At 38.9% G+C, this 18740-nt stretch overlaps 2 protein-coding genes and 1 pseudogene across 3 annotated transcripts; 1 reads left to right on the forward strand and 2 right to left on the reverse strand.

Moving 5' to 3' along the window:
• On the forward strand, nt 178–5256 carry LOC109707805 (annotated as a pseudogene).
• On the reverse strand, nt 5502–7864 carry LOC109707177. 2 transcript variants are annotated; one of them, XM_020228292.1, is made up of 6 exons: nt 7622–7864; nt 7046–7518; nt 6630–6807; nt 6481–6546; nt 5875–5944; nt 5502–5756 (listed from the first exon to the last, which is right to left on the reverse strand). In XM_020228292.1, exons 1-6 carry the CDS (start codon nt 7671–7673, stop codon nt 5687–5689), a joined length of 909 nt encoding a protein of 302 aa, XP_020083881.1. In that variant the 5' UTR covers nt 7674–7864; the 3' UTR covers nt 5502–5686. The 2 variants fall into 2 exon arrangements, with proteins under 2 accessions (XP_020083881.1, XP_020083880.1); XM_020228291.1 differs by having other exon boundaries at nt 6464–6546; nt 7622–7861.
• On the reverse strand, nt 9276–12068 carry LOC109707254 (uncharacterized protein At1g65710). Its single transcript, XM_020228400.1, has 2 exons — nt 10512–12068; nt 9276–10423 (listed from the first exon to the last, which is right to left on the reverse strand). The coding sequence occupies exons 1-2, from the start codon at nt 11625–11627 to the stop codon at nt 9554–9556; spliced, it is 1986 nt and encodes a 661-aa protein (XP_020083989.1). The 5' UTR covers nt 11628–12068; the 3' UTR covers nt 9276–9553.

The following is an 18740-nucleotide window of genomic DNA, read 5'->3' on the forward strand; positions in this document are numbered from 1 at the left end:
AATTTTATTTTATTTTATATTAAAACCAGAGGTATTGTTCTAAACACCTTACTCCGTTAGAGGAGATAAATAGTTCAAAATTTCTAAAAACTATTTGCTCTTTGACACAACAAAAAAAACAAAAAACTATTCCATTTGAGGAATTACCAGAGAGAGAGAGAGAGAGAGAGAGAGAGAATGCTCCAAATTCGACTAAACCCTAAACCCTCGGCCGACCCGGGCGGCGGCGCGGCGAAGGCTCCGGCGGAGGCGGCGGCGGCGACGGAGGAGGAGGCGGCGGTGATGGTGGCGTGCCCGGAGCACCTCGTCCTGGCCGGCCTCCCCGTCGCGAAGAGCCTCGGGACCCGTCGGCCGCCGGTCCCGCCGCCTCCTCGGCGAGCGCGTCCACATCTGCGTCCGCTGCGACTTCCCCATCGCCATCTACGGCCGCCTCGTAATGCCAGAACACCACCACCCACCCTTGCGATTCTTTGAATTCTCCTCAATCTGATAAACCTTTGCGCGAGATCGACCATCACTTGTATGCATCGTATACGATCGCAAAGATCGACGCTGCTAACGAATCTACAATTTGGCATACTAAAAAAGGATTGTTAAGATTATGGTTTTAAAGTTATATGTATCTATACATGCATATCTGTTTAGGTTCTAGAATTGAGTTTTGAAGACTGGTATATATATATATATATATATATACATATATGTATATATATATACATATACATATATGTATATATATATACATATACATATATGTATATATATCCTATACTAAGTTTATATATTACATTCATATATGTAATATATATATATAGAGTTGGACTGGGGACTATTAGTAGCAAATAGCCTCATGTTGCTGCAGTTTTTTAGCATTGGACAACTACTTTTCATCATTTCTAACCATTGGATTAAATACATATAACCCTGTTGGGACCCACTCAACCTAGGGGACCACTTAACTCTAACTGACTAATATCATCCTAATCCTACAACTTTTTATCCAATGGTTAAAAATCTGATAGTAAAAGAGCGTTTTACTATTAATAGGTATTCCAGCCTAATTTATATATATTTATATATATATATATATGAGTCGCTACTATGCTATCGGAAGCATAGGGATCTGGGCTCTTTCGGTTTTTTAGCCCTTAGATCATCCCCTTCAATCATTTCTAAACATTTAGATTAATACTATTAATCTGTGGGGACCACTCAACCCTAGGGGTGATCTCAATCCTAGGAGACCGCAATCATCCCAACCGATATTAATTTTTTATCTTATCAATAAGTCAAAAAGTTGCGAAGCATCTGGACCTCTATGCTTCGATAGCATAGTAGCTCTACACTATTATATATATATATATATTATATTATATATTATATTATTATTATATATATATATATCTATAAGCCGTTTCGTCGATGAGAGTTCTGAATCGACAATCGCTCCATTAACTTGATCTACGGCGTATTGAAGTATATAGAAATAAATTTGTAATTTTTCGATATCATTTAGACTTAATCGCCATCGAAAGGGTTCATATATCAACAATTTCTAATGAGTTAATATATACCGTTTGCAGAACAGACTTTAGAAGCATCCAAATTAGATAAGAATTTGGATAGAAAGATTCATTTATTTCATATCTATAACAAATCTATCTTGGATCTGAAATTTGGTATATCACACTTTTATATGAGATTTTTATTTTTCAGCCGTTGATTTTGAACCTTTCGTTCACTAGATGTAAATAATATCGAAAATCCAAATTTATTTATCTACTATACTTCAATATGCTAGATCTAAGTCTAACGAGCCGATTGTCGCTTCCGAAGCCTCCATCATCAAAAACAGGCTTAGTGAGTACGGAGGGCTCCGCTGCTCCTATAGCATTATCAAGCACTCTCTCTCTCTCTTCTCTCTCTCTTCTCTCTACTCTCTCTCTCTCTGCTACTATTATATATATAATAGAGCTGGAGCTACATATGCTATCGGAAGCACGAAGCCTTCCGTGCTCTCAGCTCGTATTCGATATTGTGGACTTCGAGTCGTCGCATCGCTCCGTTAAACTTGAATCTAGAGTATTCGAATACCTAGAAATAATAATTTTTATGATTTTTACGATATCATTGTCGCTATCGTGAACCCGAAGGGCTCAAAATCAACGGTGAAAATGAAAAATTTTACAAAAGTTAATAATATGATTAAAATTTATTAATCAAAGATAATTGATTTGTTTTATAGTATAAAGATTTTCTATCAAAATTTTCGACACGTATTGGATATTTATAACCGTTAACTTGCAAACGGAACTCACTACGGCATTAAATTGTTGTTTGAGGCTCATTCGATCACTAGGTAAATAATATCGAAAAATCACAAAATTTATTTTCTAGGTACTCCAAATACTCTAGATCAAGTTTAACGGAGCCGATCGACGATTCAAAAGTCGCAACATCGAAAACGAGCTGGAAGCACGGAAGGCTCCATGCTTCCGATAGCATAGTAGTCTCACTCTATATATATATATATATATTACGTCTCCCGTACTTTTGAAAGTACGGTATATATATATAGAGTCCAACAACTATACTCTTACGACTCATAGGCTTCTTTGTACTTATAAGTTTTCGGCCGTTAGATTTATCTCTTTAATCATTTCCACCTATTAAATTATACTATTTAACTAATGGTCAAAAACTTATAAGTATAAAGAGGTCTATACGCATACGAGTATAACAGCCCTAGACAATATATATATACAAATCAAGTTGCATGCAATAATTTCTCCTTTCTTTGAGCTCCCCTTTTTGTGTTATTGTTTGTTTGTTTGTTTAAATTCAGATGCATGGTAGAGTAAAAATGTTGAAGAGAAATTGTTGATTTTTCGCCCCCCTCTGTAAGCATGTAGGGCGATGCAAAATCTGCAACATTTTTATTTCGTGAAATCAAAGTTGTTGAATAGAATTTTGGACACGCCGAACTAAATCAAACTAGTTGCCTTCGTTTTCCTTATAAAATATGATTTATTTCATGATCAACCAAGTATACAGCTTCTGTACCGTCACTTTGGATCTTGTGTGGCTTCTAATTCGTTGGATCTTGTGTGGCTTCTATACCATTCAGTATATTGAAACTATGCTGTATTTTTCGTTTGTATTTAACCTGTTTGATCTAGTAATTCATGTAAGTTATCATGTATCTTATTATTGTTTTTGTCCGTCGCAGATTCCTTGCGAGCATGCTTTCTGTTTGACCTGCGCAAGGAGTGGCTGTAGCTGCTTTCTGTAAGCTATTTTTCGAACTTTTTTATACTCTAAATAAATTTATGCTGAGAAATCTGTCCATGCATCCGACGTCCCTCAGAGCATTTAACATGCTAATAATTGGGCTCGTATAAATTACATAGGTAATGAGAAAGCATAGTAAGCAATTTAACACTGGAGTGTAGGAGATTGCCTATAACATGTCTTCATCAGATACTTTATTACATGATACATCCTTGTAGCATTTTATTGGGATTATATGACATTACTACTTGGTATAATTGTTTCTTGCTTGATGTGATAACTGGCATGCTTGTCTCTTTTATTTCAATATATTTGCCTTTTATTAAACTCTATCTCGCTTATGTTCTATATATTACCTTCGCTGCACGCCATAGTTGAACCTGTAAAAATGTGATCGACTAAATGGGTCATACCTAAACACTTAACCATAGAATATTATATTTCATCTTTGTAGCTTCTATTGTATGTTTTGTTGTTGTTGTTATAGTTGGTATATTGTTACTTCTTTGCTTTGAAACTTGCACAGTAATCTTTTTTAAGATATATGAGTTTCTCACTATTGATTGTAAGAAGATTCTCAATGAGTTCTGTATCTCTTTTTGGCCATCCTTGTTTAAAGGTGTTTATTTATTTTGAAACACTTTGGGTTAATAGCCTGCTTATCATATTTTATTCTATATATAATGTTAATTGAGCATGAAAACTTGCTACAGTTACTGAGGTTGCAGTAGTAGGTTAACTCAAAAGCAGATTGAGTTTGATAGTAAGATGGGCATTTAAGTCTTGAGAGTAAAAAATATCTGTAATAGAGAACTTGATAGCATACCTCAACACTGCATTGCTTAAGAAGTCAAGCTGAGTCAACCGTATGAAAATGCTAATTGAAGTGTTGCTAAAAGTTTTTAATATACATCAGCAATAGTTCCTTGCCTTTTTTTTCTTCTTTTCTTTTTTTTATAAGTAATGTCTTTAAAGTCTTCTAAATTCTTGGTTTCTTGCCCTAGCTATTTGACTCTTCTTACTTCTCTTCAGTTGCGATGAGCGTATTCAGAAGGTCCAAAGCATTAAGATGATGCAGGGGATGTTCATTTGTGCCGCTCCTCATTGTCTCAAATCCTTCCTCGACAGAACAGAATTTGAGACCCATGTCCACAAAACACACTCCGATCTTGGCCAAACCAACATAAATAAAGAACGGAGCAATGAGCCGGATGCTTTCAACATTCCTCAACCCTCATCAACTGATATTCAAAAGCAAAACCTACTTTCAGAATCTTCCACCGCACGTGCTCCTTTAAGGTCCGGCTTTTCTCTCAGCTCAAATTCCCCTGTCACAGATTGCGGAGACAGTATTCGCTGCCACCAATCTGGTGATCAACCACGACAAAACCCTAATTTACTGTGGAACCCACCTGCATTTCAAGCTAATCTGCCTCAAGGGCATTCACAACCTCCAAAAAATGACAATCAGAGTGGGCTGCCACAGCCGCCGCCGCCACTACAGGCACCATTTAGCGGCTATCTACCTTTGCCTCCTCATCAGCCACCAAACTTTGCAGTAACTGTGAAGACCAACCAACCCTTAGAATCAGGGTTTGCCCGGCCGAGGGGCATGCCTTTGCGGAGCGGATTGCCATTTTCTGCATCTGATTACTGCAGTTCGGTTCCAGAAAGTTCCTCACTGAACCAGAGGTTTCCATGTAAGGAGATCCAGGGAGGTTTTACTGAGCAGAGCGAAGGCAAGGGAGTTCCAGCACCAATGCCGCCGCTACAGTTGCATTTTCCTTCTCAGTCGCTTTCACCGCCTCTGCCACCTCATCTTTCGGTGCAGCCGCACTTTCACTGAACAAACTTATCCCATGACAGGTGTTAAGGAAGGTCAAGGCTTCAGATCGATGCGAGACAATATTGGGTCTAGGTGCAGAGCCAAGAGTAGCTTGTGCTCCTGTTCTAAATGTATCATTTAGGGAAGTTTGATGTTACAACAAGTGCAAGAATTTTGCCTTGGCTTTTAATATTCTTAATTTTTGTTCTGTTAATAGATGAGAGTGAAGCATTTTTTAGATCATCTTGATAACTGCTCTTCAAGTGACATAAAGTTTAGGGCCTCGATTCCTCTTTAAGAATGTGCTGATTTGTTTTATAATTTTCAGTTTGGTTTGAGAAAATTGTGAAATCTCTAACCATGAACTTGAAAGTCCAGGGAATCATGAACAAAGTCTTAGCCACAACTATATTAACTGAAATCTTCACAACTCAACTTAAACTATGCACAGAGAGACCTAAAAAACTGTGATTTAAGGAAAACACTATTTGTAGGAGCTGAGTAACTGATATTATCTAGCTGGAGCCCGGGTCGAGGACGGGGAGTCTACAGTAGAAGCTGATGGATTTATCAGTGAGGCGCGTCCCAGGAATGAAGAACTGGAATATCACTGTTAAGCAAGCACCATGTGGAGCAATACCTATACAACACCAACAATTACAAAATATTTTCAGCATAGGAATAGTTAACTATACTTATAATCAAACATGGCAATTGAGAATTGAGATGAAAGAGGGGGGAGCATCAGGAGAACACACCATAGAAGGCACAATCTGGCTTGGCCAAATGACACTGCAAACTCTTCGCTAAGTGCTTCATGCTCACTTGCTGCTTTAAGCAAAGGAAGATGTAAAAAAAAAAACCATGATTAGATTTGTAGCATTTGCTGTAATACTACCAAATTTAAAAGGAAGTTACAAGAAGTTCATGAATTTTAGCCAGCTAAAGATTTCACCTATATAATGTGTGCAGGGTGAAAAAACACACAAAAGAGCTACTAAATAATCGCGATAGTTCGGAGTGCTTTGCAAGTTAGTACAGATGAAGAACTTCATTGCTTCTCAATTTTTGTTTTCTTAGTGCATGTTATTGTTTTACATTAGTCGTACAATTCTTATTATTAGCTTCTCAAACCTTCCACCATGCAAATTAGGCCCCCCGAATTATTCTTGTTATCGATCACTGAACTTTCTACGAAATCTTGATGTATCTATGTTTCTTTTACCATTGCAACATTGGCTTTCAGCCTTTAACTCATACAGGATTCCATGACTAATCAGATGAACATCAGCAGCTAGCAATGACAAGAAAAGAAATAATAAAGCTTTGAGAGAGAGATTCACGAACCACAGAGAGCGCCTCACCCCTCTGAATCGCCATCTCCGTACGTGTCCGGGCACTCAAGTTTTGGTCTCCGACCGGTGGTTCAGCTGAGAGAAACAAATTTATCAAAAAGATGGCTGCTTTGCAGTGAAGAAAGGGATCAGCGTCGAACAGTTGGTGAGTTATATACCATGCGCACCGAGGACTCTGAGCTTCCGGAACTCCGACCCGACGGTGATGAGGGTGGTGGAGACCTGTAAATGGAGATCACCGTACTGCGTGATGGAGACCGTGAGGAGGTCGCCCACGTTCTTGAGCCGGTCCACCAGGCTCTGTAGCTGGGACAGATCAGGCACTTGTACCAGAGTCTGCAAATAGAAACATAAAAGTAAGAACAAGCCAAAATTACAACTAAATGAAATGCGATTGTAGATCGTCAGCTAAAGTAGAGATTAACCAAGTATGTTGAAATTGCAAGTGAACCAATTGTAGATCAGTAGCTAGTGTACCATTAGGACAAAATTATACTAAGGAAAAAAACCATTTTTTAAACAAGATTGCGCAAAACTTTGTAGAAATGAGAGGATTGGGGGTCGAGATGACCACCTGAGGGAGATCCTGCGCGGCGTCGAGCGAGGCCTGGAGCTCGGCGACGTCGGCGCGGGAGAGCGGCTTCGAGATGGGCACGTCCTGCACGACGGCGGAGCGGGCGCCCTTGGTCTCGAACGTGAGGAACGGCGCCGAGGACCGCGACCCCGCGGGGAGCTTCTTGACGAGCTTGATCTGTATGTCGACGGCGGCGGCGGCGGAAGGTCCGGCGAGGGATTGGGCGTGGATGGTGAGGGCGCTGCGGAGGGCGCGGTGGAGGAGCGGGACGTCGACGGCGAAGGCGATCCGATCGGCGTTGGCGCTCGCGATGCGGTAGTCGCGGAAGAGTAGGTCCTTGTCGAACTGGGCCACGCACTCGACCCCGCCGCCCCCGGCGGCGCCGCCGAGGAAGTTGTGGAGGAACATGGCGTGGTCGGGGGTGAGATAGACGTGGCAGATCCGGCCCACCTTGTCCAGAGCAGGGAGAAACCCTAGAGAGGATATTTAGGGACACGGAGATGAGGTGTTTGGTGAAATGCGTGTGAGGGGAAAGAGAGAGATAGAGAGAGCGAGGGAGAGATTGTTATTGCGCACGCTTGTCGAGGAGGTGGACACCGTCTTGTGTGAGGAACGCTTTGAACTTCATCTTCTTCAACTTGGCTTGTGGGTGGAGAGGAGGCTCAGCTCAGCGGGGAACGGAAGGAACAAATAGCTGAACAATGAGCGAATGGAATAGGCTCCAGCGGCTATTCAAATTTCTAGAAGAAGGTTTGGCGCGAGAGGGTATTTGTAGCCCATAATGTTTGGGCGCAGCCCATGTGAAGAGAGTCACCCCGCATAAAGACAGTCTAATCGGTTGTTCATCACGCAACATACAATCCAAAGACTTCCTCGGTCCGGTCCTATCGTAGGGCTTAGTGCTTGTGTAATTTTTTTAAAAAAAATTTCTACTTTTCGCAGCAGCAAAAATTAACTTTTTTTGTAAACTAAATATTGTACTAAAAACCAAAGCAAAAAGAGTACTACTATGAGTGTAGGTAAAGATAGAGCTCAATCAAGAAGATGTTAAGCTGTAATATCAGAACGAACTGCGGTTAACTAACCCTCGCCCCTGCTGCAAGGAAAGGTTGTCAATTGTCATACAATGCATCATTATACATTAGTTATTGACAATGTGCAAATTTTTGATTCCGACAGATTATGGATTCACGGGCAGGTGAGTGAACCGTGCATTCGTAACTATACCTGACAAATAATCAAACCATCCTGGCATCATCTTTTGGCATCCTTCTGACAGCTCAAAGATCTTCATTTCTCTAGAATTCAAGTTTAAAATTACAGATCAGATCGTTGAATCAAATTGGCTCTCTACCCCTCTCACTTGAGCAATAATCAGGTAAGATTTGTACATACTGAAGAGTTTGAAGAGTTTTGTTTCTGCTGCTTTAGACTCTCTTCTCTTTTATTTTGGGCGAAGTGTAATCAGAACAATTACATTATTCCACAACATCAATCTTCACTTCTGGGCTTTTTTTTGTTAAAAAACCTATATAGCTTATCTGAACTATAGACTATTTTGAATCGGCTATCCAAATTTTCAAAATATTGATTTTATTATTCAACCTTCTAATCTTTTGATTTGAGTCGATCAGCAACACTTTAACTTTAATATTTAAGTCAATTATTTTAGTAAATTTATAATTGTGAGAATTATATGAAATATATTATTTAAATCTGTAAAAATATACAAAACATTCAAATTTTGATATTAAAGTGCTATTTACTGACTCAAATCAAACAAATTGAACGATTGAATAGTAAAATTAAAATTTTGAAGGTTAGGTAGCCAAATCAAAATTATTCAAAGTTCATATATGTTCTGTATAGTTTTACTTTTTTGTTTTGATTTTGTTGTGTGGCCACTAAAAATGTGTTTTTTGAGTTACAGACAAGCATAATAGCTTTACACTATAAAACAAATGGTTGCTTCCAATTAAAATTTGAAAAATACTAGCTGTATATTAGAAACTGGTATATATATCTTACGTCTCATCTATTTAAGGGTTGAAATAATTCATTTAAAATTTTAGTCCCTTTTTAAAAAAGAGCTCGACAGTGATAAAATTGACTGTTGCATAGATAGAGTGTAAGATTTATACTCTTTTTTGGATGTACATCTGCTTAAAAAGTGTTTTTTTTTAAAAAAAAAACTATTTCAGTTTTTAGATACAGTAAACTCTCCCCAAAAAAAGAAAACCTGTCCAAAAGGATGCTGTTTTGCTAGTAATGAATATCAAACACAAGATAAAGAAAATTGGAAGGTGTATACATTGCCACTGTCATTACCATGACTACATCTGAACAATGTATAGAGGAGGGTAAAAAATAACAAAACGAAACAAAACAAAAAAAGAAAAAAGAAAAGCAGAGAGAGTCTTTTGTAAACAACAAACTTTGTTGCTGTGGAACCAAAACAAACATGCATGCATGCCAAATCCTAGAAAAATCTAAGATCATATTCTGCTGCTATGAGCTTTGAGCAGCAGCAGTACCAGGAACCGAAAGAGCTCTCGTCCCGGACCTCGCACTCGCCGACGCACTAACACTGCTACCCCCGCGATAAACCCGCCGCTGCTGCTGCTGCTGATCACCACCAATCTCTCTTTTCTTTCCGCCCGTGTTAACCGCGACGATGTTACTGCCATTCGACCCTCCCCTCGATCTCCTACCACCGCCATTTACTCTGTTCTCTTGCTCCACCTCCTCCTCTCCGTTTATCGATTGCGAAGCCGAGTACTGATCGGTCGAATCTACCGAGTTTGGCTCCCACGACGAAGCCGCCCACGGCTGCCCCAACAAGAAGCTGTTGCTCCCCGCGGATTCTTGCGGCTCCATCTCCCCTCCTCCTCCTCCTCCTCCCCCCAAGTCCCTCACCGACACATACTTGTGAAGGCTCGGCTCCATCAAATCATCCTTCACTACGATCTCCGACTCGAAAATCGGCTCCCTCGGCACCGAACCCCTCTTTCCGAACCTGCCGTTGAAAGAGCCCTTATCGTTCTCGGAGGATGACGAGTTGAGGTCGGCCACGGCTTCGAGGATCGAGCAGGCCTTCGACACGCAAGCAGGGAGGGAGAAGGCGGTGTTGTTGTGATGGTGGTGGTAATTCTGTATGTCTTCGAGCAGCAAAGAAGTGTAGCCGAGGTTCTGATCAAAGTCCCGCGAGGATCGTCTCGACGATCTGTTCTGCGTCACCGCTCTTGGGTTGAGGGTCTCGAAAGTTACGTTCGTCGTCGAGTGGGCCTCGGCATTGCTCTTGGATGATCCTTTCACCTCTAATGCTTCTTCGACTATCTCCGATTTGCGCAGCGGAACCGTGTTGTTTTCGCTCGATTTCTACAATGAACCAGATCAGAATTTTTTCTTCATTTTTTTTTTAAAGCATGAATTGGAAAGCAATTGAAGAGTGATATGTGTTTGTTACCTGGGACTCTGTTTGATTGAGCTTCCTCACTCCATCATCCCCCTTTCGGGGGGATTTCGACACCTTGCAGTTGTTTGCTCTCAGGGAGTTCTCGTCAATCTCGGCCATCGGATTCCTCCGATACGGCGATTGCTCCGCCTTGCGCGACGAGCTCCGGCTCAGCGACTGAGGCTGCGCCGGCAGCTGCGGCGCGCGATTGAGCCCCACATTCTCGTTTCCTATTCTGGCGGAATTCGCCGGAGACTGCGACCGCGGGGACGCGCATCTCTTTGGCTTCACAGGGGAGGCTCTTTTCACGCCGGCTTCCTTTTCCCTCGCGGGGACCGACACCAACTTCGCCGGCTGCTGCTGAGGCTGCTTCGGCCTCTCCCCGGCCGACGCAGACGAAGCCGGGCAGTCTGATCTGCGGGACGGAGATCGGCTCACCCGTCTGCTGCCGCTGCCGCCGCCGCCCCCCGTAGCTCTCTCCCGGCTGCCCGACCGATCCCTTCCGGGGGTTCGGCGTCGCGGGGAGGGCCGCGAGAGGCGCTTGTCCGGCTCCCCCGCGTCATCCAATTCCTCCGGCCCTAATTTCTTCTCGTGGTCGAAGTCGAAGCTCCGCTTCGACCCCGAATACCGCCTGTGTCCGGCGGTGTCGGCCGACGGCAATTTCCCGGAGGAGCTGCGGCTGAGGCGGCCGCACTGGATCAAGATCGCGTCGACTTCCTCTTTCGAGCAGCTCGAAGTCCGGACCGCGACCGGCGGCGCTTCGTCGGCCGCGGCGGTCGCCGAAATAGTGCTGCAGTTGCGCTCAGCTTCCGGCTGGTTCGTCTTCTTCTTCTTCTCTTTCTCTTCAGCAGCTGCCGCCGTCGCCGCCGATGGCGAGTTTTTGATGCTCTGCGTGATCACGAACACCGGCGGCTTCTTCTCCGCCGCCGCGGCAACTGTGGCTGCGGCTTTTCCTGAAAGTGATTTGGATGATGGGATTGTGGTGGGTTTCATCTCCTGCTGCTGCTGCTGCTGCTGCTGCTTCTTCTTCTTATCGTCTATCTTCTTCTCAACAGCAATGGGTTTAGAAGAAGAAGGTGAATTAGGAGGAGGAGGGCTCTTCTTCTTCTTGCTAAAACAAAGGCCCATTTTTTCTTTTCTTTTTTTTTTTTTTCTGGGGTTTTCAAATCCACAAGGAAAAGGGAGAGAGATTCGGGGAGAGGGGGAAGGTATAGAGGACCAAAAGGTGTGGATTAGGTGATATATAGTATTTATATATAGAAACCAAAAACACAAAAAATAAAAAAAGAAAAAGAAAAAAGAGAGAGAGAGAGAGAGAGGAAAAACAACAATGCTTCTTTGAAGGGTGCGAGAGCCGAGGAAGAGAGAGAGACGGAGTGTGTTTTTGGACCACACCAACTACTGTTTGAAAAATAATCGGAGAGAAGGATTAGTGGAACGAGCTGAGGATTTCAAATTGATTGGGTAAAATTTATGAGTGGTCCCTGGACTATCATCATGTTGTACCTTAGCCATTATAATTTTCACCTGACATTTTAGGTCCTAAAAAATTTCTTTTTTTTTTTTTTTTTTTTTTTTTGGGTAAAACGGCAATTTCAGGCCCCAACTAAATTTTGAAGACGTTTATCTGATAATAAAAACATTTTGAAGCAACTCTTTTTTGCTTTTAAAATTTTTTAAAAATAAATTTTTATCTATTACTTGTCAGAATATATTATAAACTAACAAATTACGACAATAAAATTTTTTTTTTCTGGTAGTGGAATCAGTATTTAAAAAATAAAAGAAACTAGCATCAATGTCAAATGAGGCTCATACCTTTTAGCTTATTTAAGTGTAACATATGTTAAAGTTTAGAAACCAAAGTGATTAAATTAAAAAAACTATGCATATAAAAATATGCATAGGGACCAAGTAGTCATATTCAGGATAGTAGAGGGATTGCACACACATTTTACCCATTCAAATTAGGTGAGGTGAAGTGGGCGGGATCTCGACTCCCGTGTGTTGCGAGTGCTGTGCACGGAATCGAGCCGTTGGGGACGCGTCCGTTATAAAAGAACGCTTGCCCTTTTACTCTGCCATTTCCTATTCGTAAAATTTTAAATTTGGGCGTTTGAATCTCCTCCAACGGCTATCTCCGGAGGATTCTATCACTTATCACCATCTTCGGCCTTTTTTTGCATTTAGATCCTGACAAATTTTTATTTTAAAAATAGTCCTGTCAAAATTTAATTTGCAAAAATAGTTCTGGACCTGCCACGCAGGCGCCACGTCAGCGCCACGCGGGCAGGGCTGGGCCCGTGTGTTAAATTGAACACGGTGAACCATTCACCGTGTTCAAACATGGTGAATGGTTCACCGTGTTTAGTACGTATTTTTTGCGTATTTTTTGTATATTGAAAAGTGGAATAAGGACTCCTTATTTCACTTTTCAATATACAAAAAATACGAAAGAAACACGGTGAACTATTCACCGTGTTTAGACACGGTGAATGATTCACGGTGTTCAACTTAATACCCTGGCCCAAGTCTTACCCGCGTGGCGCTGACGTGACACATACGTGGCAGGGACAGGACCATTTTTGCAATTTTAATTTTGATAGGACTATTTTTAAAATAAAAATTGCTCAGAGGACTATTTGCAAAAAAAGCCCCCATCTTCTGATCTTAAAAAAAAAAANCTTTGGCTTTTTCTCTGTTTTTTTTTTTTTTTTTTTTTTTTTTTTTCCCTTCCACAGTTCCACGTCGTCAATCACGTGAAGGGAATGAATTGGAAAAATTTTAGTTCGATTTCATATCGGGGGTGCTAATTGTTCACGGAGATCCTCCTATTAATTGGATATTGTAAATGGATTTTGAGCATTTATTTTGTTGGAGGTACAGAATAAATTGTCACAGTGGCTATATGTGGTACACAGGAGGAGAATTTATGATTTTTTGGTGGCCGTTGGATTTCCATTCGATGGTTCTCTGATGAAACGCCTGAAATAGTGGCGATCACGATTCTTGCGTGAGCTAAATATTCCAGGATCTAGAATGTATACAAAGTATGGAGTCTATATCTAGAATAGGAAAACTCCTAATAAAAGAAAGAAAAGGGCTAAGGGCTAGATAGGAGGATAATAATAAATGTCTTTTCTCTTATTACGCTTACGACATTCAAACCACTGGTTGTTGCTTTTCAAAGCACGAAAGTTTTAAAAACCAAACTAAAAAATTATTTTGATCCTATTTAAAAGTCACAATAAGTTATCCAAGACATTCCGTATAAAAATTTTCTAGTGTGATTGTAAAAAAAAAATTAATTAATTTTTATTTCTTGAAAGGTTTAATATTTATTATTTGATAAAATAATATATTTTATTCGCAAGATGATTATATTATAGGAAAAAAATAATTTGAAGACCGAATATAGTATCCAATTCTTAACATTTGATTTAACTCCTCATCTATTAAATGTACAAGCTTCTCAAGTAAATTATAAAAATATACCGAATGAGATACTTTATGCATCCAAACATAGCATTGAACACATTTCTATAATTTACTTTGAGAAAAATATAATGTTCGATAGATGAGAAGCGTGGTCAAAGAGTTTAAAATAATATCGTATTCAACATTCAATTTTTTTTTTCGGAATAAAATAAATCACCTCGGAGCTGGAATACACTACTCTACTAAACCTGAATGGCATCCGGAAAGGATCTTCTTACAATTAATCTTCTATTTTCGCAAAATTAAAATTGAAAAACGAAAATTAGGAAAAGGAGGCCACCTTCCTGCTTTAATTGCTCATTATAAATATGACATAAGAGATTTAGCCTTCCCCTTCTGCCGTCAGCTAAAGTCAATTTTCATAAAAATATATGGGAAAACTTTAAAAACCCCCCCTGTAGTTTCGTAGTTTCTCACTTTACCCCCCGTGGTTTGAAATGTATCAATTTACCCCCCTGTGATTTCTTTTTTCTCTTTTTTTTATCAATTTTATTATTTTTTTTTTCTTAAATCAGTGATAAAGTTAAAATTAAAAAGTACTAAAGTGAATATTTGATAAATCTAGATGGGTATCTGAAATTTTTTGTATATAATTTAATGAAATATTAACGAAAAAGCTACCGAAAAGATAAAAACGAAACCACATGGGGGCAATTTGATACATTTTAAACCACAGGGGGGCAAAGTGAGAAACTACGAAACCACGGGGAGGTTTTTGAAGTTTTCCCAAAATATATTACAAGAACAGAGAAACTTAAAAACAAAAAGCTTCAAGTGTAACTGATAGAAGGAAAAGTCACTATCTGAGGCAAATTCAAATATCCTCTAATTTTTATTCCATTCAAGATGCAGGAAAATAAGTGATCTATGACATGAAATTGAAGAGAAAACAAAAGACCACCTGCTTTGTGAAAGCATAACAACCCATTAATCATCAATAGTAGCAGCTAAATCACAACTGCAATTGAAGAGTCATCTTGTGCTAATAAATTAAATCCGGTTATTAGATTAGGTTAAGAAGAGGTTTATCCATGGGACTGTAACACAACGTGTAATTGATCGAGAGTACTAAGTACAATTTATCAAGGATGTAAAGGATGCACTTTTTCCAAGTCAATATTATCTGATTTTTGTAACATAGTGCATGACTACATTGCAGAGACAAACTTTAACTTTTCCCCTAATCAAAAGGACATAAAACACGTCATGGTGCTTAAGTTCAAACTATGTTGAATAGATCCGCCAACAATGATCTGCAATTGACTAAACGCTGCTTTCCTAACGGGTCAATGTACAAATTGATTTCAAGCATGATTGAGGAAAGCTTGATTTCGACAAAAAATCAAATATTGACCTGAGATAAATCAAAACCTACGGTAATTGAGCCCTAGAAATAGTTTCAAAAGGTGCAAGACACAAAACACACAAATAAGAAAGATAAGGTGACTACACGTTGGAAGACCTATATCACCACTATAATAATTGCAAGTGACATACCGAAAACATACTGTTACAGCAGAGTTATGACAACAAACAAATCACTCCAGCGATGCAAATTGGTACATCAATAATGCCGAAAACTACAAATTATGCAACCCCCCATAATAACTGGTGTAAACATCTAATATCCCCATAGATAGCATTTCTAAACTTTATTAACCGAAACTCACTTCTGCAACTCAAAATCTGCATCTTTTACAGGCACTTCTAATCAGGCGCATATCTAGAATCGAAGGGTCAGTCTTTTCAGCCCTAACTACCGGAAAAAGGGAAAAAGGAAAGGAGGGAAAAAAAAATCAAGCCAAAGTAATAAAATCCTGGCAAGTTATAAAGATTAATCATCTTTGTAAGAACACATGTTTGCTCATTTCTTCCAGCAACATGTAGGTTGTGCATTCCACTCAATGACAAAGACCTATAAATGGAAAGGAAAACCTACTGCCTAACCGAAAAGAAACATAGCTATCTGAAATATCGAACTCAAATCTTCAAATCTCAACTACATTGTCTAACCCTCATGATCTTCAAGTAGTTAAGAATTGGCTGTTTTAATTACAATCATCAACTTGGTACAAGCATCAATTTCTCAACCTTACCAAATTTAAGGATTGAATGATCTCCAATAACATCAGAATGCCAAAAAAAAGCTAGAAATGGCTGCATACTGAATGATTAAATAGGTTTCAAGGAATGGAAATTTTACCCCTCTTGGGATTATTGGCCCAGGTCAACAGCAACTAAACATATGTCATAAGGAATAAGCAATCCGGTGATTCAGAAGTAACACATCATTCAAGAAGAAAACAATTGTAACCTGTATTTATTTTTAAGTCAGTACAACAAGAATAAACAACTAGCAAAGCGCTGGCATCTTTATGTTTAGAATTATGAATTATTGCTCTTACTCAATTTCAGTGCAGTCAATTGGGACAGCCTTAATCTTGCTATTTCAGATTGTGCGCGAGATCTACGTTTGTGGTTTTGTATGACAACACAAAATAGATGCATTTGCTTCTTTCTTCATTTTTACAGGGAAAAAAAATTAGTTTGCACACAAACCAACAACTACAAAAATAGAGAAGCCATCCCTATGAGTTTTGTATGACAAAATAAAAAAGATGTATTTGCTTCTTCATTTACCCAAAAAAGAAATTAGTTTGTACACAAACCAACAATTACAAAAATAGAGAAGTCATCCCTAGGCACTTTCAATTGCATAAAACTTTACAGAAAACGAAGAAAAACATAAACAATGCCAGACACACTTGAAATCTTAAGATGCAACAGACTGAACAGAAAAAGAACAAGCATAAGCAATAAACCGTAAAGTACATAAAAATTCAATCACGAGCAAATTTATCTTCTAAGTTTAAACAGAACAAAGAATTTTGCAGAAAACACATCCTATAATTTCCAAGCAAGTTTGAGTTTGCACATAATTTTGTCATTTGGACTTGAATCTGAAAACACATTGACAATTTTTCTGTCATGAGTACGAGGCTAGAGCTGGAATTTGGCTATGTCAACTATGAGTTGGAGATGGAATAAACATTTTCCTATAAGAAATATGGGCTTTAGCCTAATCCACCTGATGAGGGGTGTAAGGGCTTTCTTAAAAGCTTAAAAAAATCTATTCCATGTATAAGAATTTACTTTAATACAAATAAATTGTTGAGAACTTCTAACAAGGTGGTGGAATAGAGATCATCAGAGGAAAAACAGTAGCCAATTATGAAAAAATTATATGCCTATGAAAAACAAAAAAAAAAAAGCAACTCATAAATCTAGTCTACAGGATTATAGTTATAAGATAATAAGAAGCCATGAAATTTTAAGCTGCCCGAAGATCACGAATAAGATGAATAAAAGATGAGACCATTTCTTTTTCTTTTCTTTTTTTTTTTTAAGAGAGTACTGAGAAGGAATGTGTGTGTACAGATCACTCTTGCAGCATGAAATTGTGGATTTACTGGCCAATAATGACCAGAAAAACTATTAACAGATTTTTCATTCACACAATAGTACCTAAATTACATTAGTAGGATGTGCATGACTACCATATTAAAGTAAAAAAGCGATGGTAATAAAAAGAACTATACTAGATGCTTTGCTGAATAATTAGCAGGTCGAATGATAGGCTAAGAGGCCCTTGACTACACAAAACAGAGACCCTTTGTTATCACTATAAGCAAGCATAATACTGTAGTGAGATATCATATAATTGTACAATCTAGACTATAACAGCAAACATGGCCCAAAGAATAATAATGTAGTGATAACACTAAACAAGGAGAAACAAGGTATCAAGCACATTAGCATTGAAAAAAAAAAGAACTCCCCCTGTTATTCTCATGAAGAAATTCGTTATCTGCAGATCTGTTGAAACGTATGCTATTTCAATAAATGATCAAAGAAATAGATAAATATAAGTAGATCTATAGTCTGAATGGGACTCAAACTTAAATTCTTTCCTTAAACTATTTCCATTTAACAACTCACTGAATCCATTTGCCAAAAAGAAAATTCTGAAATAGCAGAAAAAGTGAAAATTTATGACTCACACAGTTAGGAATTAGAACTAAAGCATATGGCATGAACTAAGCTGATCGATTCAAAAGTCCATAGAAAGCAACTTGGCTGGCTCGGAAATACTAACATAAACTAGTAGAAGCTTCTTTATATTTCCTCAGCTTTTAAATGCTTGAATAACAATAAGCTGCTATGACATCACCTCCGTGTAACTATTGCTTGCATATTGAGAAGTCCTTAATGAAATTTTGGGATCAGTTATACTAACCTATTAATCATGTCAGTTTTAAATTAGGGAAAAATTGTTTTTAAACAAAATGGCATCATGTATTTTTTTTAGTGCTCCTGCATCAATATGATCTTTCCCTCTCTTTCAGAGTACCATCTACTTGCTGCATCGTGTATTTTTTAGTGCTCCTGCATCAATATGATCTTTCTCTCCCTTTCAGAGTACCATCTACTTGTTGTTAGAAACGTGGTCTCTGTTGGAGATGCCCAAACCATCTAAATCGATTTGAATGCAACTTATCTACTACAGATGCTATCCTAACTTGTGTCAGATAAGACAATCAAACTCTTTATCCATCTCACTATTATCGTCATGGCAACTCCCAACTTCATAAATTTTTGGTTTCCTAGTTGTATAACTGACATATTAGCATATGGCAAATATCATTCTATAAATGATTTTAGCAGCCAAGTAATATAACCACA

Source organism: Ananas comosus, linkage group 3 (assembly GCF_001540865.1).
Source record: "Ananas comosus cultivar F153 linkage group 3, ASM154086v1, whole genome shotgun sequence".
Taxonomy (NCBI): domain Eukaryota; kingdom Viridiplantae; phylum Streptophyta; class Magnoliopsida; order Poales; family Bromeliaceae; genus Ananas; species Ananas comosus.

What these genes read in the sequence shown, in the direction of transcription:
- LOC109707254 (XM_020228400.1), bottom strand. Translation starts at nt 11,627, where the DNA reads ATGGGCCTTTGTTTTAGCAAGAAGAAGAAGAGCCCTCCTCCTCCTAAT. An exon ending in TCAATCAAACAGAGTCCCAG is followed by an intron (nt 10,424 to 10,511) that starts GTAACAAACACA and finishes GGTTCATTGTAG; the next exon opens with AAATCGAGCGAAAACAACAC.
- LOC109707177 (XM_020228291.1), bottom strand. Translation starts at nt 7,673, where the DNA reads ATGAAGTTCAAAGCGTTCCTCACACAAGACGGTGTCCACCTCCTCGAC. An exon ending in TGTCCACCTCCTCGACAAGC is followed by an intron (nt 7,519 to 7,621) that starts GTGCGCAATAAC and finishes TATCCTCTCTAG; the next exon opens with GGTTTCTCCCTGCTCTGGAC. An exon ending in GGGGTGAGGCGCTCTCTGTG is followed by an intron (nt 5,945 to 6,463) that starts GTTCGTGAATCT and finishes TGCTTAAAGCAG; the next exon opens with CAAGTGAGCATGAAGCACTT.